The 17,704-nt window shown below is 68.8% G+C and overlaps 4 protein-coding genes across 4 annotated transcripts; 3 read left to right on the top strand and 1 right to left on the bottom strand.

Moving 5' to 3' along the window:
• The first annotated feature begins 724 nt into the window (after positions 1–724).
• Positions 725–7,094, top strand: SLC6A8 (solute carrier family 6 member 8). Its single transcript, XM_069812056.1, has 14 exons — positions 725–1,034; positions 1,334–1,552; positions 1,974–2,105; positions 2,795–3,068; positions 3,146–3,278; positions 3,532–3,666; positions 3,758–3,861; positions 3,946–4,070; positions 4,161–4,273; positions 4,354–4,491; positions 4,915–5,017; positions 5,102–5,202; positions 5,626–5,796; positions 6,572–7,094. Exons 1-14 carry the CDS (start codon positions 935–937, stop codon positions 6,701–6,703), a joined length of 1,980 nt encoding a protein of 659 aa, XP_069668157.1. The 5' UTR covers positions 725–934; the 3' UTR covers positions 6,704–7,094.
• Positions 7,095–7,174: 80 nt separating this feature from the next.
• Positions 7,175–9,867, top strand: LOC138690864 (epidermal differentiation-specific protein-like). Its single transcript, XM_069812057.1, has one exon. It carries the CDS (start codon positions 8,648–8,650, stop codon positions 9,704–9,706), a length of 1,059 nt encoding a protein of 352 aa, XP_069668158.1. The 5' UTR covers positions 7,175–8,647; the 3' UTR covers positions 9,707–9,867.
• Positions 9,868–10,196: 329 nt separating this feature from the next.
• Positions 10,197–10,865, bottom strand: LOC138681842 (skin secretory protein xP2-like). The gene has a single exon (XM_069769921.1). It carries the CDS (start codon positions 10,863–10,865, stop codon positions 10,197–10,199), a length of 669 nt encoding a protein of 222 aa, XP_069626022.1.
• On the top strand, positions 10,832–17,030 carry QARS1 (glutaminyl-tRNA synthetase 1). Its single transcript, XM_069812055.1, has 24 exons — positions 10,832–11,007; positions 11,216–11,363; positions 11,458–11,567; positions 11,702–11,777; positions 11,978–12,042; positions 12,246–12,299; positions 12,496–12,553; positions 12,676–12,747; positions 12,914–12,999; positions 13,243–13,329; positions 13,436–13,535; positions 13,659–13,737; positions 13,842–13,950; positions 14,033–14,163; positions 14,291–14,383; positions 14,556–14,693; positions 14,767–14,854; positions 14,934–15,077; positions 15,149–15,253; positions 15,660–15,752; positions 16,039–16,166; positions 16,379–16,445; positions 16,631–16,756; positions 16,842–17,030. The coding sequence occupies exons 1-24, from the start codon at positions 10,864–10,866 to the stop codon at positions 16,890–16,892; spliced, it is 2,352 nt and encodes a 783-aa protein (XP_069668156.1). The 5' UTR covers positions 10,832–10,863; the 3' UTR covers positions 16,893–17,030.
• The last annotated feature ends 674 nt before the right edge of the window (positions 17,031–17,704 follow it).

Here is a 17,704-nt window from a genome sequence, read left to right as displayed (position 1 = left end):
TTGCAGGCTACTGCCCCCCACCCCCTGCCCCAGACCCCCTGGCACTCTACACCCTGCAGCTTGCTATCCCCACTGGGCTCTGCTGCCCGCAGGGTGCCCCTGGTGTGACTTGGTGTTCGCTGTCCCCTGATGTCCCTCAGTGCTGGGTGTTTCTCGGTGCACCCTGCAGCAGCGAGGGGACACCCAGTGTACCCCGATGCGCCTCGGTGCCTGGACTCCCCTGGTGCACCCTGGTGCCCGCTGCATCTCTGTGCGCTCTGCTACTGGCTGGGCCCGGTGTCCCCCGCTGCGGTCCCACTGCTGTAGTGCCTGGTGTCCCCTGGTGTGCCCCGGTGCTAGCATGACGGGACTGCAAGTCCCGCTGCCCTAGTGCCCGGTGTCCCCCGGTGCGCCAGGACTGCGAGTCCCGGTGCCGATTCGCCCGGTGTCCCACGGTGCAGGCTTGTCGTGGCGGGACTGCAAGTCCCGGTGCTCTAGCGCCCGGTGTGTCCCGCAGCACCCCGTCCCCCGATGTCCCTAGCGCCCGGTGTGTCCCGGAACGCCCCGTTGCCCGGTGCCCCGCGGCGCGCCCTCTGCCCCGCTACCCCCGCCTCGCCCCGGTGCCGGTGCCGGTGCGGCGGGACTGCAAGTCCCGTCAAGCCGCGGGCGGGCGGCGCGTCCAATGGGGCTCGGGGGGCGGTGCGGCCGGTCTCTGCCTCCGCCGCCGCCCGGTGCCGCGGCGCAGAGAGCCCCGGAGCGGCCGCGCGGCGCCGGCCCCGCAGCCCGGCTCTGAGCCGCCCGCCCGGCCCGGCCCGCCCCGCCGCGCCCCGCCGCCCTCAATGAGGTTCTTCCGACTCACCTTCAAGTGCTTCGTGGATTGCTTCTGAGCCCCCCCCCCCCTCCCACGGCCACGGAGCCGCCCCCGACCCGCCCCCGCTCCCCGGCCCCCCGCGACATGCCCCCCGTCCCCGCCGACACGGCCGCCCCGCAGCCGCCCGCCGCCCCGCGACGCGACGACGCCGCCGCCGCCGCCGCCGCTGCCCCCGCGGGCTCCGGTAAGCGGGGAGCGCTGGGGAGGGATGAGGTTGGGGATGGATGGGGGGGGGCGGCCCACGGCCACGCGCGACCGCGGCGCGCCCCCTCCCGCCGCCGCGGGGTGAGTCACCGCTCTGCATTGTGACGTCACGCGCCGGCCTGACATCTGACGTCACGCCCCCACGCGCGGAGAGGGGCGCGGAGTGGGGGGGTGGGGGGGCGCGGGGGGACCGAAGGTCCCCCCGCGCCCCCCCACCCCCCCACTCCGCGCTCCCACGGGCGCGCGTGACGGCAGCGTGGGCCCCCCCTGTCTCGGCAGAGGGCCGCGGGGAGGCGGAGGGCGCGGAGCCCCCCGCGGCGGGCGAGGAGCGGGCGGTGACGGCACCGCTGGTGGGACCCCCCGGGCCCCCGAAAGCGGCTGCCCCCGAGCGGGAGACCTGGACCCGGCAGATGGATTTCATCATGTCCTGCGTGGGTTTCGCCGTGGGGCTGGGCAACGTCTGGCGCTTCCCCTACCTGTGCTACAAGAACGGCGGAGGTGAGCCCCCGCGCCCGCCCCGCGAGGCGGGGGAAGCGCCCCACAGTGTGGGGAGTGGGGGGGGCACCCCACGGCGCGTGGGAGCGCTCCGCTGCTTTCCACCCCGTAGCGTGCGCAGGGGGTCACCCCCCGCGGTGGGCCGGCCCACCCGGCAGCTCCTCGGGGCGAGGGGCCGTCCGCGGGGCTCGTGGGCCACCCCACGGGTGTCCGGTGTCACCCCCCGGGGTGGGGGTCCGTGGGGAGCCCCCCGCCACCTGCCCGCCCTGACCTACATCGGCGGCGCGGCGAGGGGAGGGCGCGGAGGCGCCTTCGCCATTCGCTGCGCCCGGGCGGGCGGCGCGGGGAGGGAAGGGGGGGCCCGGGGGGGCCCGGGGGGGGCGGCGGCGGCTGAGCCGGCCCCGTGTCCCCCCCTCGGCCCCAGGCGTCTTCCTCATCCCCTACCTGCTCATCGTCTTCGTGGGCGGCATCCCCGTCTTCTTCCTGGAGGTGGCCCTGGGGCAGTTCATGAAGCAGGGGGGCATCGCCGCCTGGAACATCGCCCCCCTCTTCAAGGGTAACGCCGCGCCCTGCCCGTGGCCTTTTGCACCCTACCCGTGGCCCCCGCCACCCTGCACCCTGCCCGGGGGCCCCACCAGTGCCCTGTGTCCTGCACCCTGCCCGGGGGCCCGCCCCACCCCACCCCCAGCACCCTGCGCGGGGCTGGCAGCACCCTGCCGGCACCCTGCCTGGGGCACCGGCTGCCTGCAGCCTGCCAGGGCTGGCGGCACCCTGCCCACGCCCTGCCCGCTTCCATGCACCTTGCCCGCGTCCCGCTGCTACCCTGCACCCCGGCCAAGGGCGGCAGCTGCCTGCACCCATGCCCCGTGGCACCCTGCGCTGCCCTGCCTGGCCCTGCCTGCCTCTGTGTCTCCCTGCCTACGTGCTGCCGGCTTCCCCGGGGGCGGCCGGATCCCCACCTCAGCGGTGTCCTGACGCCTTCCCTGTGCTGCGCCCCACCTGCTCCCCCCTGTCCTGTGCCATGCTGCCGGCTGTCCCCACCCCGTCCTGCCGGGGGCTGACAGCTCCCCCTGTCCTGTCCCCACCAGCTCCCCCCTGTCCTACCCTGGGCTGCCGGCTCCCGGCATCCCCACCAGCACCCTGTGTCCTGCCCCATCCCCGCCAGCAACCCTCCATCCCACCCCACCCCATCGGGCTGCCGGGTGTCCGTGGGTGTCCGTGGGCTCTGATCTCCTCGTGCCGCAGGTCTGGGCCTGGCCTCCATGGTGATCGTCTTCTTCTGCAACTCCTACTACATCATGATCCTGGTGTGGGGTCTCTTCTACCTGGTGCACTCGCTGACGGACACCCTGCCCTGGGCCACCTGCGGCCACGCTTGGAACACGGAGCAGTGCGCCGAGCTCTTCCACCTCGAGCTCTGCCGCAATGGCAGCACCAACGCCAGCGCCGGCACTGGGCCCTTCAACCTCAGCTGCGCCGACCTGGCCAACAAGCGCTCGCCCGTCATTGAGTTTTGGGAGTGAGTGTGGGGACTGAGGGGGTCTCGCCCGGGGCCGACGGGGTCGTGCCGGCGCTCAGCACGGCCCCGCTCTACAGGAACAAGGTGCTGCGGCTCTCAGGGGACCTCAGCGAGCCGGGGGAGATGAACTGGCAGATGATCCTCTGCTTGGTCACCACCTGGGTCATTGTCTACTTCTGCATCTGGAAGGGCGTCAAGTCGACCGGGAAGGTGACGCTGGCGGTGGGGGGGAACGCGTCGGGGCCACCAACACACAGGGACGGGACTGCGGCACACGGCACTGCCGGCTCCTGCTCTCTTGTGCCACAGCCCACGGAGGTGCAAGACCCCCTGTCCCGCATCTGTCTGGGAGATGCCACCAGCCGCCGGGGATGTGCCCGAGCCCTGGTCCTGCTGGGGCACCTGTGGCACACAATGGAGAGCCCTAGCCCAGGGGGTCTCACCGACACCTACTCCTCTGCAGATTGTCTACTTCACGGCACTCTTCCCCTACGTGGTCCTCATCCTGCTGCTGGTCCACGGAGTGACGCTGCCCGGGGCGCTGGGTGGCATCGTCTACTACCTGAAACCCGACTGGTCCAAGCTGGCCGAGGCGCAGGTGAGGGCAGCGGGGAGGGCAGGAGGGGGCTGGGTGCTGGGCACCCCCCCAGCACCCTCCCCGCCCCCCGACGCCCTCCCTCGCGCCTCAGGTCTGGATCGACGCCGGCACCCAGATCTTCTTCTCCTATGCCATCGGGCTGGGCGCCCTGACCGCGCTGGGCAGCTACAACCGCTTCCACAATAACTGCTATAGGTAGGGCTGTGCCGGCTGCAGGGCGTTCCCCTGGTGTGTCCCCCGGTGTCGCTCCAGCACCCCCTTGACCCACTCTGCCCTCAGGGATGCCTACATCCTGGCCGTGATCAACAGCTCCACCAGCTTCTTTGCCGGCTTCGTCGTCTTCTCCGTGCTGGGCTTCATGGCCTCCGAGCAAGGCGTGGACATCTCCAAGGTGGCTGAGTCCGGTGAGTGCCAGGCAGTGGGTGCCCACTGGCACCGTGTCCCCTGAGTCGTCCCCCCCCCGGGGTGGCACTGCTGACCCCGTTCTCCCGCAGGCCCTGGGCTGGCTTTCATCGCCTACCCCAAAGCCGTGACGCTGATGCCCTTGTCCCCGCTCTGGGCCACGCTCTTCTTCTTCATGCTCCTCGTGCTGGGGCTGGACAGCCAGGTGCAGCAGCGGGCAGGGGGACAAGGGACGGGGAGGGGACGGGGTGGCATGTCCCCGCTGAGCCCCACTCTCTGCCACAGTTTGTCGGTGTGGAGGGTTTCATCACGGGCATCCTGGACCTGTTCCCCCAGCCGGGGGCTGGCTCGCTGCGCCGTGAGCTCACCGCTGCGCTCTGCTGCCTCGTCTGCTGCCTCATCGACCTCTCCATGGTCACGCAGGTGGGGGACGCGGCAGGGACACCGGCCAGCTGGCCCCATGCTGGGCACCTGCGGCTGCCCCCCGGGACATCACCTCCCACGGGGTCCCAGCGTGGGGTGGGAGCTCCCTGGGGCTGCTGCACCCACGGCAGCGGGGAGGGGGTGTGCCCATGGCGTGGGGGTGCCTGTAGCTGTGGAGGTCCCCGTGGCGTGGGGGTGCCTGTAGCTCTGGAGGTCCCTGTGGCGTGGGGGTGCCCGTGGCCACGGTGGGTGCCCATCGTGGTGGGGGTGCTGCGGCAGCACAGGGTGCCCGTGGCATGCAGGGTGTCTGTGCCAGGTGGGGCACCGGTGCTGGCAAGGCTGCGCCCGTGCCGGTGTGGAGGCACCCGTGCCAGCGCGGGGCAGCTGGCACAGCCCCGGTGACGCGCAGCGCCGTCCCGGCAGGGCGGCATGTACGTGTTCCAGCTCTTTGACAACTACTCGGCCAGCGGGATCACGCTGTTGTGGCAGGCTTTCTGGGAGTGTGTGGTCATTGCCTGGGTCTACGGTGAGGCCAGGGGGACGCGGTGGGGGGGGACACAAGGGGACACGGGTGCCCCATGGGGCTCGGCTGACGCCCTTCTCCCCTCAGGCGCTGACCGCTTCATGGACGACGTGGCCCGCATGATCGGCTACCGGCCCCTGCCCTTCATGAAGTGGTGCTGGGCCGTGGTGACGCCGCTGGTCTGCGTGGTAAGCGGGGCCGCCCCACGCGGGGACACGCGTGTGCTCGCGTGTGCATGCATGTGCCCGCTGCCCCGGCCCTGTGCCACGGGCACCGGGCTCCCCCAGGCGGCTGCTTTGGGCACGGCAGCCACGGGGCGACACGCGTGTCAGGGCTGCAGGGCGACATGCGTGTCGGGACTGCAGGGCAACACGCATGTCGGGGCCATGGGATGACACGCGTGTCAGGCCATGAGGCGACACGCATGTCGGGCCGTGGGGTGATGTGCCTGTCGGGGCCACAGGATGACACGCGTGTCTGGGTCATGGGGTGACACGTGTGTTGGGGCCGTGAGGCAACATGCGTGTCGGGGCTGTGGGGTGACATGCGTGAGGGGTCTGGGGCTGCCAGCCCCCTGCGCCGTGGGACCTCACCCCCCTCTCTCCACCCAGGGCATCTTTGTGTTCCATGTGGTGAACTACAAGCCGCTGACCTACAACAAGACGTACGTGTACCCGTGGTGGGGGGATGCCATCGGCTGGGTCCTGGCACTCTCCTCCATGCTCTGCATCCCCTGCACCGTCCTCTACAAGCTCCTGCGCTGCAAAGGCTCCTTGCGCGAGGTGAGGGCAGCGTGGCGGGCGCCCTCCTGCCTCTGTCCCCAATGTGTCTCAGCTATCCTTGTCCTTGTCCCCCTCTCAGTCCCGTCCTCATCCCATCCCCATTCAAATCCCAGCACTGTCCACATTGCCATCTTAGTCCCATCCCCAGCCAAATCTGTCCCTGTCCCCATCACTGTCTCAATCACATCCCCATCTCATCCCAGTCCCCATGCAATCCCTATCCCTCTCTCAATCCTATTTCAAATCCCTTCCCCATCCTAGTCTCATCCCCATGCCCATCGAAGTCCCATTCCTGTCCCCATCCCTCTTAATCCCGTTTCAAATCCCTTCCCCATGCCAGTCTTAGCCCCATCCCCATCCAAGTCCCATTCCTGTCCCCATCCCTCTCTCAATCCCATTTCAAATCCCTTCCCCATGCCAGTCTCACCCCCATCCCCATCCAAGTCCCATTCCTGTCCCCATCCCTCTCACTCCCATCCGAATCCCATGCCTGTCCCCATCACTGTCTCACTCCCAACCTCACCCAAATTCCATGCTTGCTGACATTGCTGTCTTAATCCCGTCACCATCTCGGTCCCATCCCTGTCCCCATGCTATCGCTCTCTCAATCCCATTTCAATCCCTTCCCTGTCCCGGTCTCCATCCCTGTCCCCATCCAAATCCCACCCCTGTCCCCACCTTGGTCCCATTCCTGTGCACCAGTGGGATGCACCATGCCAGCTCCAGGCAGTCCCCGGTGCTGCCGTCCCCGGTTGCTGACACGGTGTCCCCACAGCGCTGGCAGCTCCTGACCACTCCGATCTGGGGCCACCACCACCTGGAGTACCTGACGCCCGAGGCAGAAGCCAAGCTGCTGGCCCCGGAGCCCCCCAAGGAGAAGGCGACGCTCTTCGAGACTGTGATCTGAGCATGGGGAGGGTCGCGCTGCTCCCGCCCGCCATAGCAATAATGCCAGCACCTCCTCCCACCCACGCTGCCCCATGCCCCCCCCTCCCCGTGTTACCCCAGCCCGCTGGCCTCGCCACACAGGGGGTGCACGACAGCAAGGTGGGGGGTTTCCGGGGGCTGCAGGGCCGGGGCGGCCGCAGGGAGCGGGAGGGGTCCCCGGCGCGGGGGAGCGTGGCAGCCCGGGGGGCCGGCGGGGAGGCTGCGGGCCAGGGGAGCGAGCGCGACAGCCCTTCCCCGGCCCCCCACCCACGGCCCCCACGGCCCCCCGCTCACTAACCGCTTCCTGTAGCGTTTGTCTGGTGTAACCCCGACCGCCCCAACATCTGGCAATAAACTGGGAGACCCTGGCAGCCCCGACACTGCAGGCAGGGGAAGGGGGGCATTGGCAAGGGGGCAGCTGGGGGGGGCAAGATGTGGGGTGGCACCTGCTTGTGGGAGACAGGGTTTTGCAGGGAACAGGGCTCAGGGATGTGGGGACACCTGGGTTCCTCTCTTGGGGTGACTCAGGGTGGGGGGACAGGCTGCCGGAGCAGTGGGGTTTCCGTCCTCCTCCACCGCAGGATGTGGGTGCCTGCAGGCTGTACCAAACCTGGGTTCCCCTGTGGGCCTGGGGCACCCCACACAGCTGAGGCTGGCCCCGCTTCCCAGCCCCACGCTGGCCCCAAGGGGCAGATTTCAGCCCAGAGGCTTTGGGGGTCCTGCCTGACCCCAGCCAAGAGTGGGGGCTGCAGGGGGTGGGTCAAGATCTAGCCATACCCCACCGTGAGCTGCTGACGTCAACAACTTTGGTGCTCTCCGTTCCCTGCGCTGTGCCACAGGGACGGTCCTGAGCTGGGGAGAGCTGCAGGGACAAGGGGATGAGGCAGCCCCTGGGCCCAGGCATGTCACCAGGAGAAACCAGAGGCTCAACCTGCCCCGGACCCCTCAAGCTGCCTGAGCCCAGTCCCAGCGGGGTGCCAGCCGGGGGGTGCACGTGCCCTGTGCCCTGCACCGGCAGCTCCTGGGCAGGCCAGCTCCAGTCCATGCCATGGGGACCCATGTGGTGCCCTGAAGAAGCCCCTGGCACACTGTGCTTAGGGTGGCTGACAACTGTCCCTGTGCCCTGGCTGGGCATCAGCGTCCCACCATGCCCACCCAGCACTGGCACCCATCACCCTCCAGCAGCACCGTGGCCACCCTGGGTGGTCCATGACCATCCTGCCCATGGAGGGACAAGGGGGGAGAAGCGCCACCACTTGCCCCGGCCATCCTCAGGCGCAGGGCTGGGGCAGCAGTGCCATGCCAGAGGGGCTGTGTCCTGTGCCCCAGGGCACCGGGGTGCTGGAGGGGCTTGTCTTGGGGCGCCAGCTCACCCCACCATGATACCCTCTCACCCCGCCAGGGCAAGCCGGCAGTTCCTGCCCCACCGGCAACGCACACCGTAATTAGCGCGGGCAGGGCGGAAGCATCAGTGATAATTGGCGGTGACTCGTTACCGTTGGAGCGCCATGTGCCCAGGGTGCAGCAGGACTTTCCGGCAGGGCTGGTCTGCAGGATCGGCTGGTACTCCGGTGCGCCGGCTGCCGTCCGGGGCCTGGCTGGCTCCTTGCCGCCAGAGCGGGGCCGGGGCTGGGTGCGGGGGCGAGCACTGTCATCACCTTTGCTTCATGCCGCAGCACGCCCTGGCCCCACCAACCCCTTGTAAAAGGCACGGCTGCGGGCTGGTGTCGGGGCACTGCCAGCACAGACGGTGACAGCACAGGGACCATGTGGAGGTAGACAAAGGAGAGGCAGAGGACAGGGGATAAGGGGGTACCAGGGGTCCCCTTGGCTGGCCAGGCTTTCTCCACGGGTTTCCCGTAGCACCCACGCGAGGTGACTTGACGTGCGTCGTGCCCTCGCAGGGGCAGGCGCCCGCAACACCATGAACCGGATCACAGTGTACGAGCATGCCAACTTTGAGGGGCTGAGCCGGGAGTTCACCTGCGACGTGCCCGACCTGCACGAGCTGGATTTTGGGGACTGCATCGCCTCCCTGAAGGTAGTGGGGCAGCCCTGGATCGCCTACACGGACCCCAAGTACGAAGGGGAGCCGCACGCCTTTGAGGAGGGCGAGTACCCCTCCGTGGGGCGGCCCAACAGCTTCTCGGCGCTGCGTCTCGTGCACCATGACCTGGGGGACCCCCAGATCACCCTCTACGAGCAACCCAACTTCCAAGGCGCCTGCAAGGTGGTGACAGAGGAGACCAACTTGGCATATGGGTACTTCAATGACCGGGTGGCCTCTCACATAGTGCAGCGAGGGGTCTGGCTGCTCTACCAGCACCCCGGTCGTGGTGGCTGGCACTGCCTGGCATGGCCCGGCGAGCGTCTCGCTGACTACAAACTCGAGCTGAACTTCCAGGCTCGGCTGTCCCACCTGCGCCCACTGCGGCCCGGGCGGCCCCTGGTCTCGGCGCATCTCCTCTGGGAGCAGAAGCGGGTGGAGGCAGAGCGGGAGGTGCTGGTGGATGAGATCGAAGGGGTGAACGAGACGGAGTCAGAGCAGGCACTGGCAGCCAGCAGCAGCCGGGAGTACGGCACCACGCTCTGGCAGAGCTTCCACTTCAGCAACGCCACCAGCCTCAAAGCCGGGCTCTCCTTCACGCTGACCGTGGAAGCCTCCAACATCTTTACAGTGCAGAAAGGGCGCAGTGAATCCAGCACCCGCCGGGAACGCGTGGAGGTGCAGCTGCCGGCTAAGATCCCCCCACGCACGGCGCTCAGCATCCAGGTCTTGCGGAAGGAGGTGACGCTTTCCGTCCCGGTCCTGCTCACCATCACCCAGAACGAAGCCGTTCGTACGGAGATGGGCGAGTACCGCAGCGTTTCGGGTACCAACATCAGTGCCCGCTATAGCTTGAAGCCTCTGCCAGCTGCAGGCAGGGAGCAAGCAGCCACTGAGGGGACGGAGCCGGTGCCCGGCACCGGGATGGATCTGTAACTGTTAGCTCCATCCCGGTGCCGGGCACCGGCTCCGTCCCCTCGGTGGTGTGGGATCCCTGGGGACACTGGCGCTGCGTCGGACGTGGGTTGGCTCCGGCTGGCAGGACCTGTCGGTGCCTTCTGCCGCCGGGTATTGCCAATAAACCCCCTTCCCCAACCCCTCCGGTCTGCTGCTGCTGCTGGGGCTGGGGTGGGAGTGGGCTTGGGGGGGGCTGGGAGACACTGGGCTGGGGGGGAGGACAGGGCTGAGGGGGGATACTGGGCTGGGGGGACAAACCAGGCTGGGTGAGCTGGGGATACCAGGCTGGGGAAGCTGGGGGGACACCGAGCTGGGGGGGGGGAAACAACGGGCTGGGGGAGCAGGAGGACACCGGGCTGGAGGAGCTGGGGGGGGGGGGACACCGGGCTGAGGGGTATATGGGGCTGGGGGGACACGGGGGGTAGGGAAGTGGGAGAACACCGAGCTGGGGGGGCCGGGGGACACCGGGCTAGCCGGTTCCCGCACACACCGGACATTGGACTGGGGGGGCCAGGGGCTGGGGCAGCTGTGGGGGACACCGGTCTGGGGGAACCGGGGGTATGGGGTCGGTGCAGCGGCGGGGACAGCGGCGGCCCCGCCCGCACCGGGCTGGAGCAGCCGCCGCGACCTCCCCCCCGTACGGGCCCTTGGGTACGTGTGTCCCCCCGGGCCCATCGCAGGGACCGTCCTCGGGGCCGCTGGGGGAGGTGGGGACACACACACGGGGACACGGGAGGGGCGAGAGCGCCGCCGGGGCTGCGGGAGCCGCCGGGCTCACGGCGGGACACGGGTGCCGGTCGGGGCGGGCTACGGCGGCCGGGCGACGACAAAGGGCCGCGGGGCGGTGGGCGACCGGAGGGGCGGGGCGGGGAAGGCCCCCGGCCACGCCCCCAGCCACGCCCCCCACGTGGCCGCCACCGCCTCCGGTCTCTTTAAATGATGCAACCGGCCGCCCGCTTGGCCCCGCCCGCTGCGCGCCTATTCGCGGAGCCGGCGCCGAGCTCCCCCGTTCCATTGGCCGAGGCCGGTCTCTCTCACTGTCGATTGGCTCGACCTGTGTCGGCGACACGCCTTGCCCGCTCCGATTGGCTGGGCGTGGCCCCGTCCCCCGGGCGGGCGGTGGCGGCGGCGGCAGCATGGCGGCGGCGGGGGCCATGGCGGCGGAGGAGGCGGAGGAGGCGCTGGGGCTTTTTACCGGCATCGGCCTCAGCGAGGCCAAAGCACGCGAGACGCTGCGCAACGGGGCGCTCAGCGCGCTGCTCCGCCGGGCCGTGCTGCAGGTGCGCCCGCCGCGGGCCCCCACCCCGGTCTCCCGGTTCCTGGGTCCCCGGTGCGGCGGTGTCACCCCCGGATCCCCCCACCTTCCCCGGCCCCGCCGAGCGGCCTCGGCCCTTGGCACTACCCCCCCTTCCCACCCCGCCCCAGCGCCGCCGGTTCGCCGGGGCTCAGCCCCCGCCCGGCCCTGACGCTTCCCCGGGACGGCGGCAGGCTCGGAGCGCGCTGGGGCCGGCCCTGGACAAAGCCACCGGGACCCTGTTGTACAACGCGGCCGCCCGCCTCAGGGACCCGAAGCACCTCGGCTTCCTCGTCGGTTACATCGTCCGCAGGGAGATCCTCACCGACCTGCAGCTCAGCGGTACCGCGCGGCACCGGGATCCGCCCCCCCACCGGCCCCGGCGGGGAGGGGAGGGCCCCGCTCCTCATCCCCCCCCACCCCGCTCTGTCCCCAGCCGCCCTAGAGTACGTGAGGAGCCACCCCCTGGAGCCCCTGGACGTGGCGGACTTCGAGCGGGCCTGCGGCGTGGGGGTGTGCGTCACCCCCGAGCAGATCGAGGAGGCGGTGAGTGGGGCCTCGGCCCTGCCAGCCCTCCCGGGAACGGCGTGGGGGACGCTGGACGGGATGGGCTGGCAGCCCCTGGCGTCATGCTTCCCCGCTTGCCTCGCTTACCCCCGTGTTCCTGTCCGGCTGCCCAGGTGGAGGCCGTGATCGGCGAGCACCGAGCAGAGCTGCTGGCGGAGCGCTACCACTTCAACATGGGGCTGCTGATGGGTGAGTGTGGGGCACGGGGGCAGCCCCTGCCCGGTACCCCTCCTCCCCTGCGTCCTGAGAGCCAGCCCTTTGTCGTGGGCTGCCCCGGCCCCAACTCCTCTGGCCCGCTGGCTGCGGCGTCCTGCCTCAGCGGCCCTGGCTGAAGCCCCCCCCCCCGGGGCTGAGCCGTGCCCCCCGCCCATGGGGTGCCCTGTCCGCAGGGGAGGCGCGGAGCCGGCTGCGGTGGGCGGACGGGAAGACCATCAAGAACGAGGTGGACCTGCAGGTGGGTGCGAGGGCAGGGGGTTGGGTGCTGCTTGGGGTTCTGTCCCCTGTTGGGTCCGTGTGGGACCTGCTGGCCTGTCCCGTGGGAGGGTCCGGTGCCGGGGACTGCCTGCCCTGGGTAGGTGTAGGCAGGGTGAGGGGGGTGACAGCTGGACAGGGCCACCAGGAGCCTTTCCTACTCCTGTCTGTGTCTCTCTTCTCCAGGTGCTGCATTTGCTGGGGCCAAAGACAGAAGCTGACCTGGAAAAGAAGCCAAAGGTGAGGAGAAGGGGGAGGCTGGGAACTGGGATGGTATTTTCCTGCTGAGTGTCCAGGCAGGATCCCAAATAGCTGCTCTGGGCCCAGCTGCCACCATGGGCATGGGTCTGAGGGAGTGCTGGGGGCAGCGGGCTGGGCCAGGAGGGGAGGTGTGTGCTAGGGCTGGGCACTCAGGATGCTGGGCTGGTCCCTGCAGGCTGCAAAGACCCGGCTGGCCCCAGTGGAGAAGCAGAAGGCAGCTGTGGTGGAGAATGGTAAGAAACTGTACTCCTGCGGGCAGCTTCCCCAGCCCTTTGATTCCTGGCTGGGACCTGCGTCCAAGCTGGGCCCTGGGAGCTGCAGTCAGGCCCCTGCTCAGCACCATCTCTCCCTGCAGGTGAGGTGGGCACGGAGACACGGTCACTCCTGGAGCAGCTGCGGGGAGAAGCCCTGAAGTTCCACAAGCCCGGTGAGTGTGAAGAGCCACTGCCGCATGCGCAGCCGCTCCACTGGCTCTGTGCCCCGGCCTCAGCTCTCCAGGGGGGGACCAGCCTGGCGCCATGTCCTTCCCCGCTGGCTGCTGGGCTTGGCTTGGTTTGAGCGATGCTGTAGCCCTGAGCATCCTCTGCCTGCAGGAGAGAACTACAAGACGGAGGGCTATGTGGTGACGCCCAACACCATGGCTCTGCTGAAGCAGCACCTGGCAATCACGGGTGGGCAGGTGAGGCCGTGTCCCCCAGCCCAGCAGTTCCCTGCAAGGGCAGCACTGCTGTGCCAGGCTCCAGCCAGCTAGGTGGGGTGGCTGGGGGGACACGCAGCTCACTGGGGGCACAGCCAGAGGCAGCACCCATGTGGCACGGGGGGCTCTGTGGGTTCGTTGGGGGCTCATATCAGTGCCCCTGCTGTCAAGGAGGGGGAGAGTCTCCTGCCAAAGGACAGAGGTGTCCCCTTCCCCTCCCTGCAGGTGCGGACACGGTTCCCTCCTGAGCCCAATGGGATCCTGCACATCGGCCACGCCAAGGCCATCAACTTTAACTTTGGCTATGCCAAGGTGAGAAGCACCAAGCCCCGCTGGCAGCTCTCCCCCCACTGCTTGGCCGCTGGCCTGGGCCTGTGGTCCCTCAGGGAGCGGCTGCTCACTGTCCCCCCGTCCCCAGGCCAACGGTGGCGTGTGCTTCCTGCGCTACGACGACACCAACCCTGAGAAGGAGGAGGAGAAGTACTTCACAGCCATCCGGGAGATGGTGGAGTGGCTGGGTACAGCTGGAGCTGGGGAGGGCAGGATCAGGCTGGGTGCTGCTGGGGATGTCCCTGCATGCAGGTCCTGTTGCTGGACCCTGGGGGTGCCTCCAACCTGCTCTGTTTCCCCCATCCCCACAGGCTACCAGCCCTATGCAGTGACCCACGCATCAGATTACTTTGACCAGCTCTACACCTGGGCCCTGGAGCTCATCCGAAGGTGAGCGTGCCGGGGCGGTGTGGATGTTCTGTGCTGCGGCTGGGGCTCCCCCTCACCCAGGGGATGGGCCACTCACATCTGGTGATGGCATTTCCCCTCCGTAGGGGCCAGGCGTATGTCTGCCATCAGAAGGTCGAGGAGATCAAGGGCCACAACCCACCGCCCTCGCCGTGGCGGGACCGGCCCGTGGAAGAGTCCCTCCTGCTCTTTGAGGTATTTCTGGCTGAGGGCAGGTGCTGTGTGCCCATGGGGTCTGGGTCCATGACTCAGCTGACAGCTTCCCCCTGCACCACAGGACATGCGAAAGGGCAAGTTTGGGGAGGGGGAGGCGACGCTGCGGATGAAGCTGGTGATGGAGGACGGAAAGATGGACCCCGTCGCGTACCGTGTCAAATTCACTCCGCACCATCGCACCGGGGACAAGTGGTAGGGAGGGCCTGCGGCATCCTGGCATGTGTGGCGGGGGTCGGCCTGCATCTCCTGGGAGTGGGGAGGTGTCGGGAGGGGAGCAGCACCGGGCTCTGCCCCGGGGCTGACTGTGTCTGCCTTGCAGGTGCATCTACCCCACGTATGACTACACACACTGCCTCTGCGACTCCATCGAGCACATCACTCACTCCCTCTGCACCAAGGAGTTCCAGGCCAGGTGAGTGCTGTGCACAGCCTGGCTCAGGGCTGAGCTGGAGCTGGCAGGGCAGCTCTGTGGGGGAGCAGCTGGCCATGTCCCAGTGGCTGCTGAAGTGCTGAGGGACGGTGTGTCCGTGGGGCTGTGGGCGGGCGTGAGGCTGAGCCGGGCTGTGCCTCTGCCCGTCTTGCAGGCGCTCCTCCTACTTCTGGCTGTGTAACGCGCTGGATGTCTACTGCCCTGTGCAGTGGGAGTATGGGCGCCTGAACCTGCTCTACACCGTCGTCTCCAAGAGGAAGATCATCCGTCTGGTGGAGACAGGTGCCGTGAGGTAGGAGCAGGGCCAGCAGCCAGGGTGAGTCTTGCCTGGGGCACGCCTGGCTGTCACACTGGTATTTTCTCAGGGACTGGGATGACCCGCGGCTCTTCACGCTGACAGCCCTGCGCCGGCGAGGCTTCCCTCCCGAGGCCATCAACAACTTCTGTGCCCGGGTAGGTGCCAGGGACAGGATGGGATGGGGCAGGTGGATGTGTCTCCCAGCCAGCATGGTGATGGCAGGCTGTCCCGTAGGTCGGTGTGACAGTGGCCCAGGCAACGATGGAGCCACATCTGCTGGAGGCATGTGCGCGGGAGGTGCTGAATGAGCAGGCCCCCCGGGCCATGGCCGTCCTGGAGCCCCTCAAGGTCACCATCACCAACTTCCCTGCCCCGAAGGTGAGACTGCTGCGGGCTGGGGTGGGAGTGGGGTTCCCCAAGGTCAGCATTCACCCCCTCCTTCTCCCCAGGCACTCGAGGTCCTTGTGCCCAACTTTCCAGCTGATGAGAGCCGGGGTTTTCACAAAGTGCCCTTCCAGACCACCATCTACATTGAGGAGACAGATTTCAGGGAGGTGAGCTGGCCCCACCAGGCCATACTGCCCTTGCTCCCAGGAGCTGCGGCTCGGGCAGTGGGAGCCTGGCAGTGCTGGCAGTGGTGCTGGTGCTGCATGGGGCACAGGCGGGTGTCAGGCAGTCGACTGCGACTCCTAAACATGCCAGCAGCTCTGACTGGCACTGGGGAAATGCCTGCTGCCCTCAGCCTGGCCGGGACGTGCCCAACTGACAGTGCTCACGCTTGGCCTGTGCGCTGGGGAATGTCCAGCAGCAACATGGGACTTTGAACAGCCCTGGGCACCCTGATCCCTGGGATGGAAGGAGTGGGTGCAGGGACGCAGTTGTGGGGACAAACAGACATGCTTGAGGGGGGAGCCACTGCCTGTGTTGGGACCCCTCATGCAGCCATGAACTCTCTCACAGGAGGTGGACAAGGGCTACAAGCGCCTGGCCCCTGGGCAGCCAGTGGGGCTGCGCCACGCTGGCTATGTCATCGCTATACAGAACGTCATCAAGGTGGGTGGCTCTGGGCACTGGGGACATGAGGTTGGGCCATGGGATGTCAGGATATGGCCATGCCTCACCAGGGAAGGGCAGCAAGTCATCTCGGGCTGGGCGCTGTGGGCACAGTGTGGGTGCAGGCTGCCTGCATGGCAGCTCCTTGCCAGCCCTATGCCTCACGTGGTGGGGAGCAGGGTTGCCCTGAGCTGGGGGGTTGGTGCTTTGGCCTCAAGGCTGCCCTGTGGGGTAGGAGTGCTGCCTGACTGCTGCCTGGCGTCTCGTCTTGTCTCCTCTTGCGCAGGACACCAGTGGGCGCGTGATAGAGCTGGAGGTGACCTGCACCAAGTCAGACATGGCGGAGAAGCCCAAAGCCTTCATCCACTGGGTGTCGGAGCCGCTGGTGTGTGAAGTGCGGCTCTACGAGCGACTGTGAGTACCCGGCCACCTGCAGAGGCGCGGGCGCAACCTCACCGGTGCTGGAGCGGCAGTGTGGCTGTGTACCAGCAGGTTGCGCTGGGGTCTGCCTGGCTCCTTGGTGGGGAAGATGCTGCTGTGGGGTCCTGCGAGCTGCTGCCCCACAGCTGCCATGGGGCACCACATCCCCTGCCTGGCGGCTTTGGGATGAGACTGTCTCATGGCAGGTTTTTGCACAAAAATCCCGAGGACCCATCAGAGGTGCCTGGAGGCTTTCTGAGTGACCTCAACCCTGTGAGTAGCAGCAGGAGCCAGGGTTATGGGCCTGGGGGGATCTGGGGACCTCCTGCACCCACCTCTATGCGACCCCTACCCCTCCCTGGGCAGAGCCCTGTCATGGCCCAGGAGGCAGAGGGGCTGGGGGGAGCTGGGCTGTGGAGGGGAGTGGGGGTGCCGGCTGAGCTGACTCCCCCTGCCAGGACTCCCTGCGTGTGGTCCGCAACGCCCTGGTCGACAGCTCTGTCCTCTCCGCCCGGCCCTTTGACAAATTCCAGTTTGAGCGGCTGGGCTACTTCTCCGTGGATCCCGATAGCGAGGAGGGGAAGGTGAGCCCTGGGGAGGGGGCTGTGGGGCTCCCCCTGCCCACTGTGGGGCCATGGGGCTCAGCGCTGACCCTCTGCCTCTCCCCAGATGGTGTTCAACCGGACAGTGACGCTGAAGGAGGACCCCGGCAAGGCCTGAGGGACCTGCTGCCGCCACCCCACCATGGTGCCGCTTCCCCAGGGGACCCCGCGCACCCCCAGCGCCGCCGTGCCTTGGCGCAACCCCCCCCGGGGTGCCCTGCAGCATCACCTCAATAAACACAGCATCTCAGCCCTGTCCCTGCGCTGTCACTATCTTCCCCCACTCAACCTTGGGGTGCTGGGGTGGGGGTAGGGGGGGTCTCCCTTGTTCCTGGGTGCTCAGGGGTCTGCTCCTGTCCCCTGTGCAGGGCTGGTGCCCCTGCGGGAGCTGCAGGGCTCCCTCCCCACCCGGGACCATGAGGCTGGGCTGGGGTTGAGGGTGTTGGGGTAGGATGGAGGAGGGTCCCCAGAACCTGCCAGGGCCACGGAGGGTGCAGGCAGGGTGCAGGCAGGCAGGACGGTGTGCGCACTGTATACAAACGCCGCCTGAGCGCCGTCCCTCCTTAAGGTGGACTCGAGTGGGGTGGCCCAGCCCGGGGCCGGGTAGGGAGGTCGGAGAGGTGCCCCCGCGGGACCGGCGTGGCCCCCGTGCTCTGAGCCCCGTGCCCGCGGCCCCGGCCCTGCCGTGGGTGGGGGGGAGGCTCTGCGCGGCCCCACGGGCCACCTTAAGCGGCAGCGGGGCCGGGGAGGCCGCGCCGAGCACATGGACACGTTAAAGCAGCCCCGGCTCGGCCCCACGGTGCGGGGGCACCCTTCGCCCCGCGGTCCCGCGCGGGGGCAGGGGCAGGGCGCAGCCCCCGCCGGTACCGGCCGCGGAGGTCCCAGGGCCCTTCGCGGGGAGCCCCTGCGTTGGGGTCTCGCCCACCCGTG

This window comes from Haliaeetus albicilla, chromosome 24, assembly GCF_947461875.1.
Source record: "Haliaeetus albicilla chromosome 24, bHalAlb1.1, whole genome shotgun sequence".
In the NCBI taxonomy this organism is placed as follows: Eukaryota; Metazoa; Chordata; class Aves; order Accipitriformes; family Accipitridae; genus Haliaeetus; species Haliaeetus albicilla.
The sequence above is the reverse complement of the archived record's forward strand: the minus strand, read 5'-3'. Positions and strand labels throughout refer to the sequence as shown.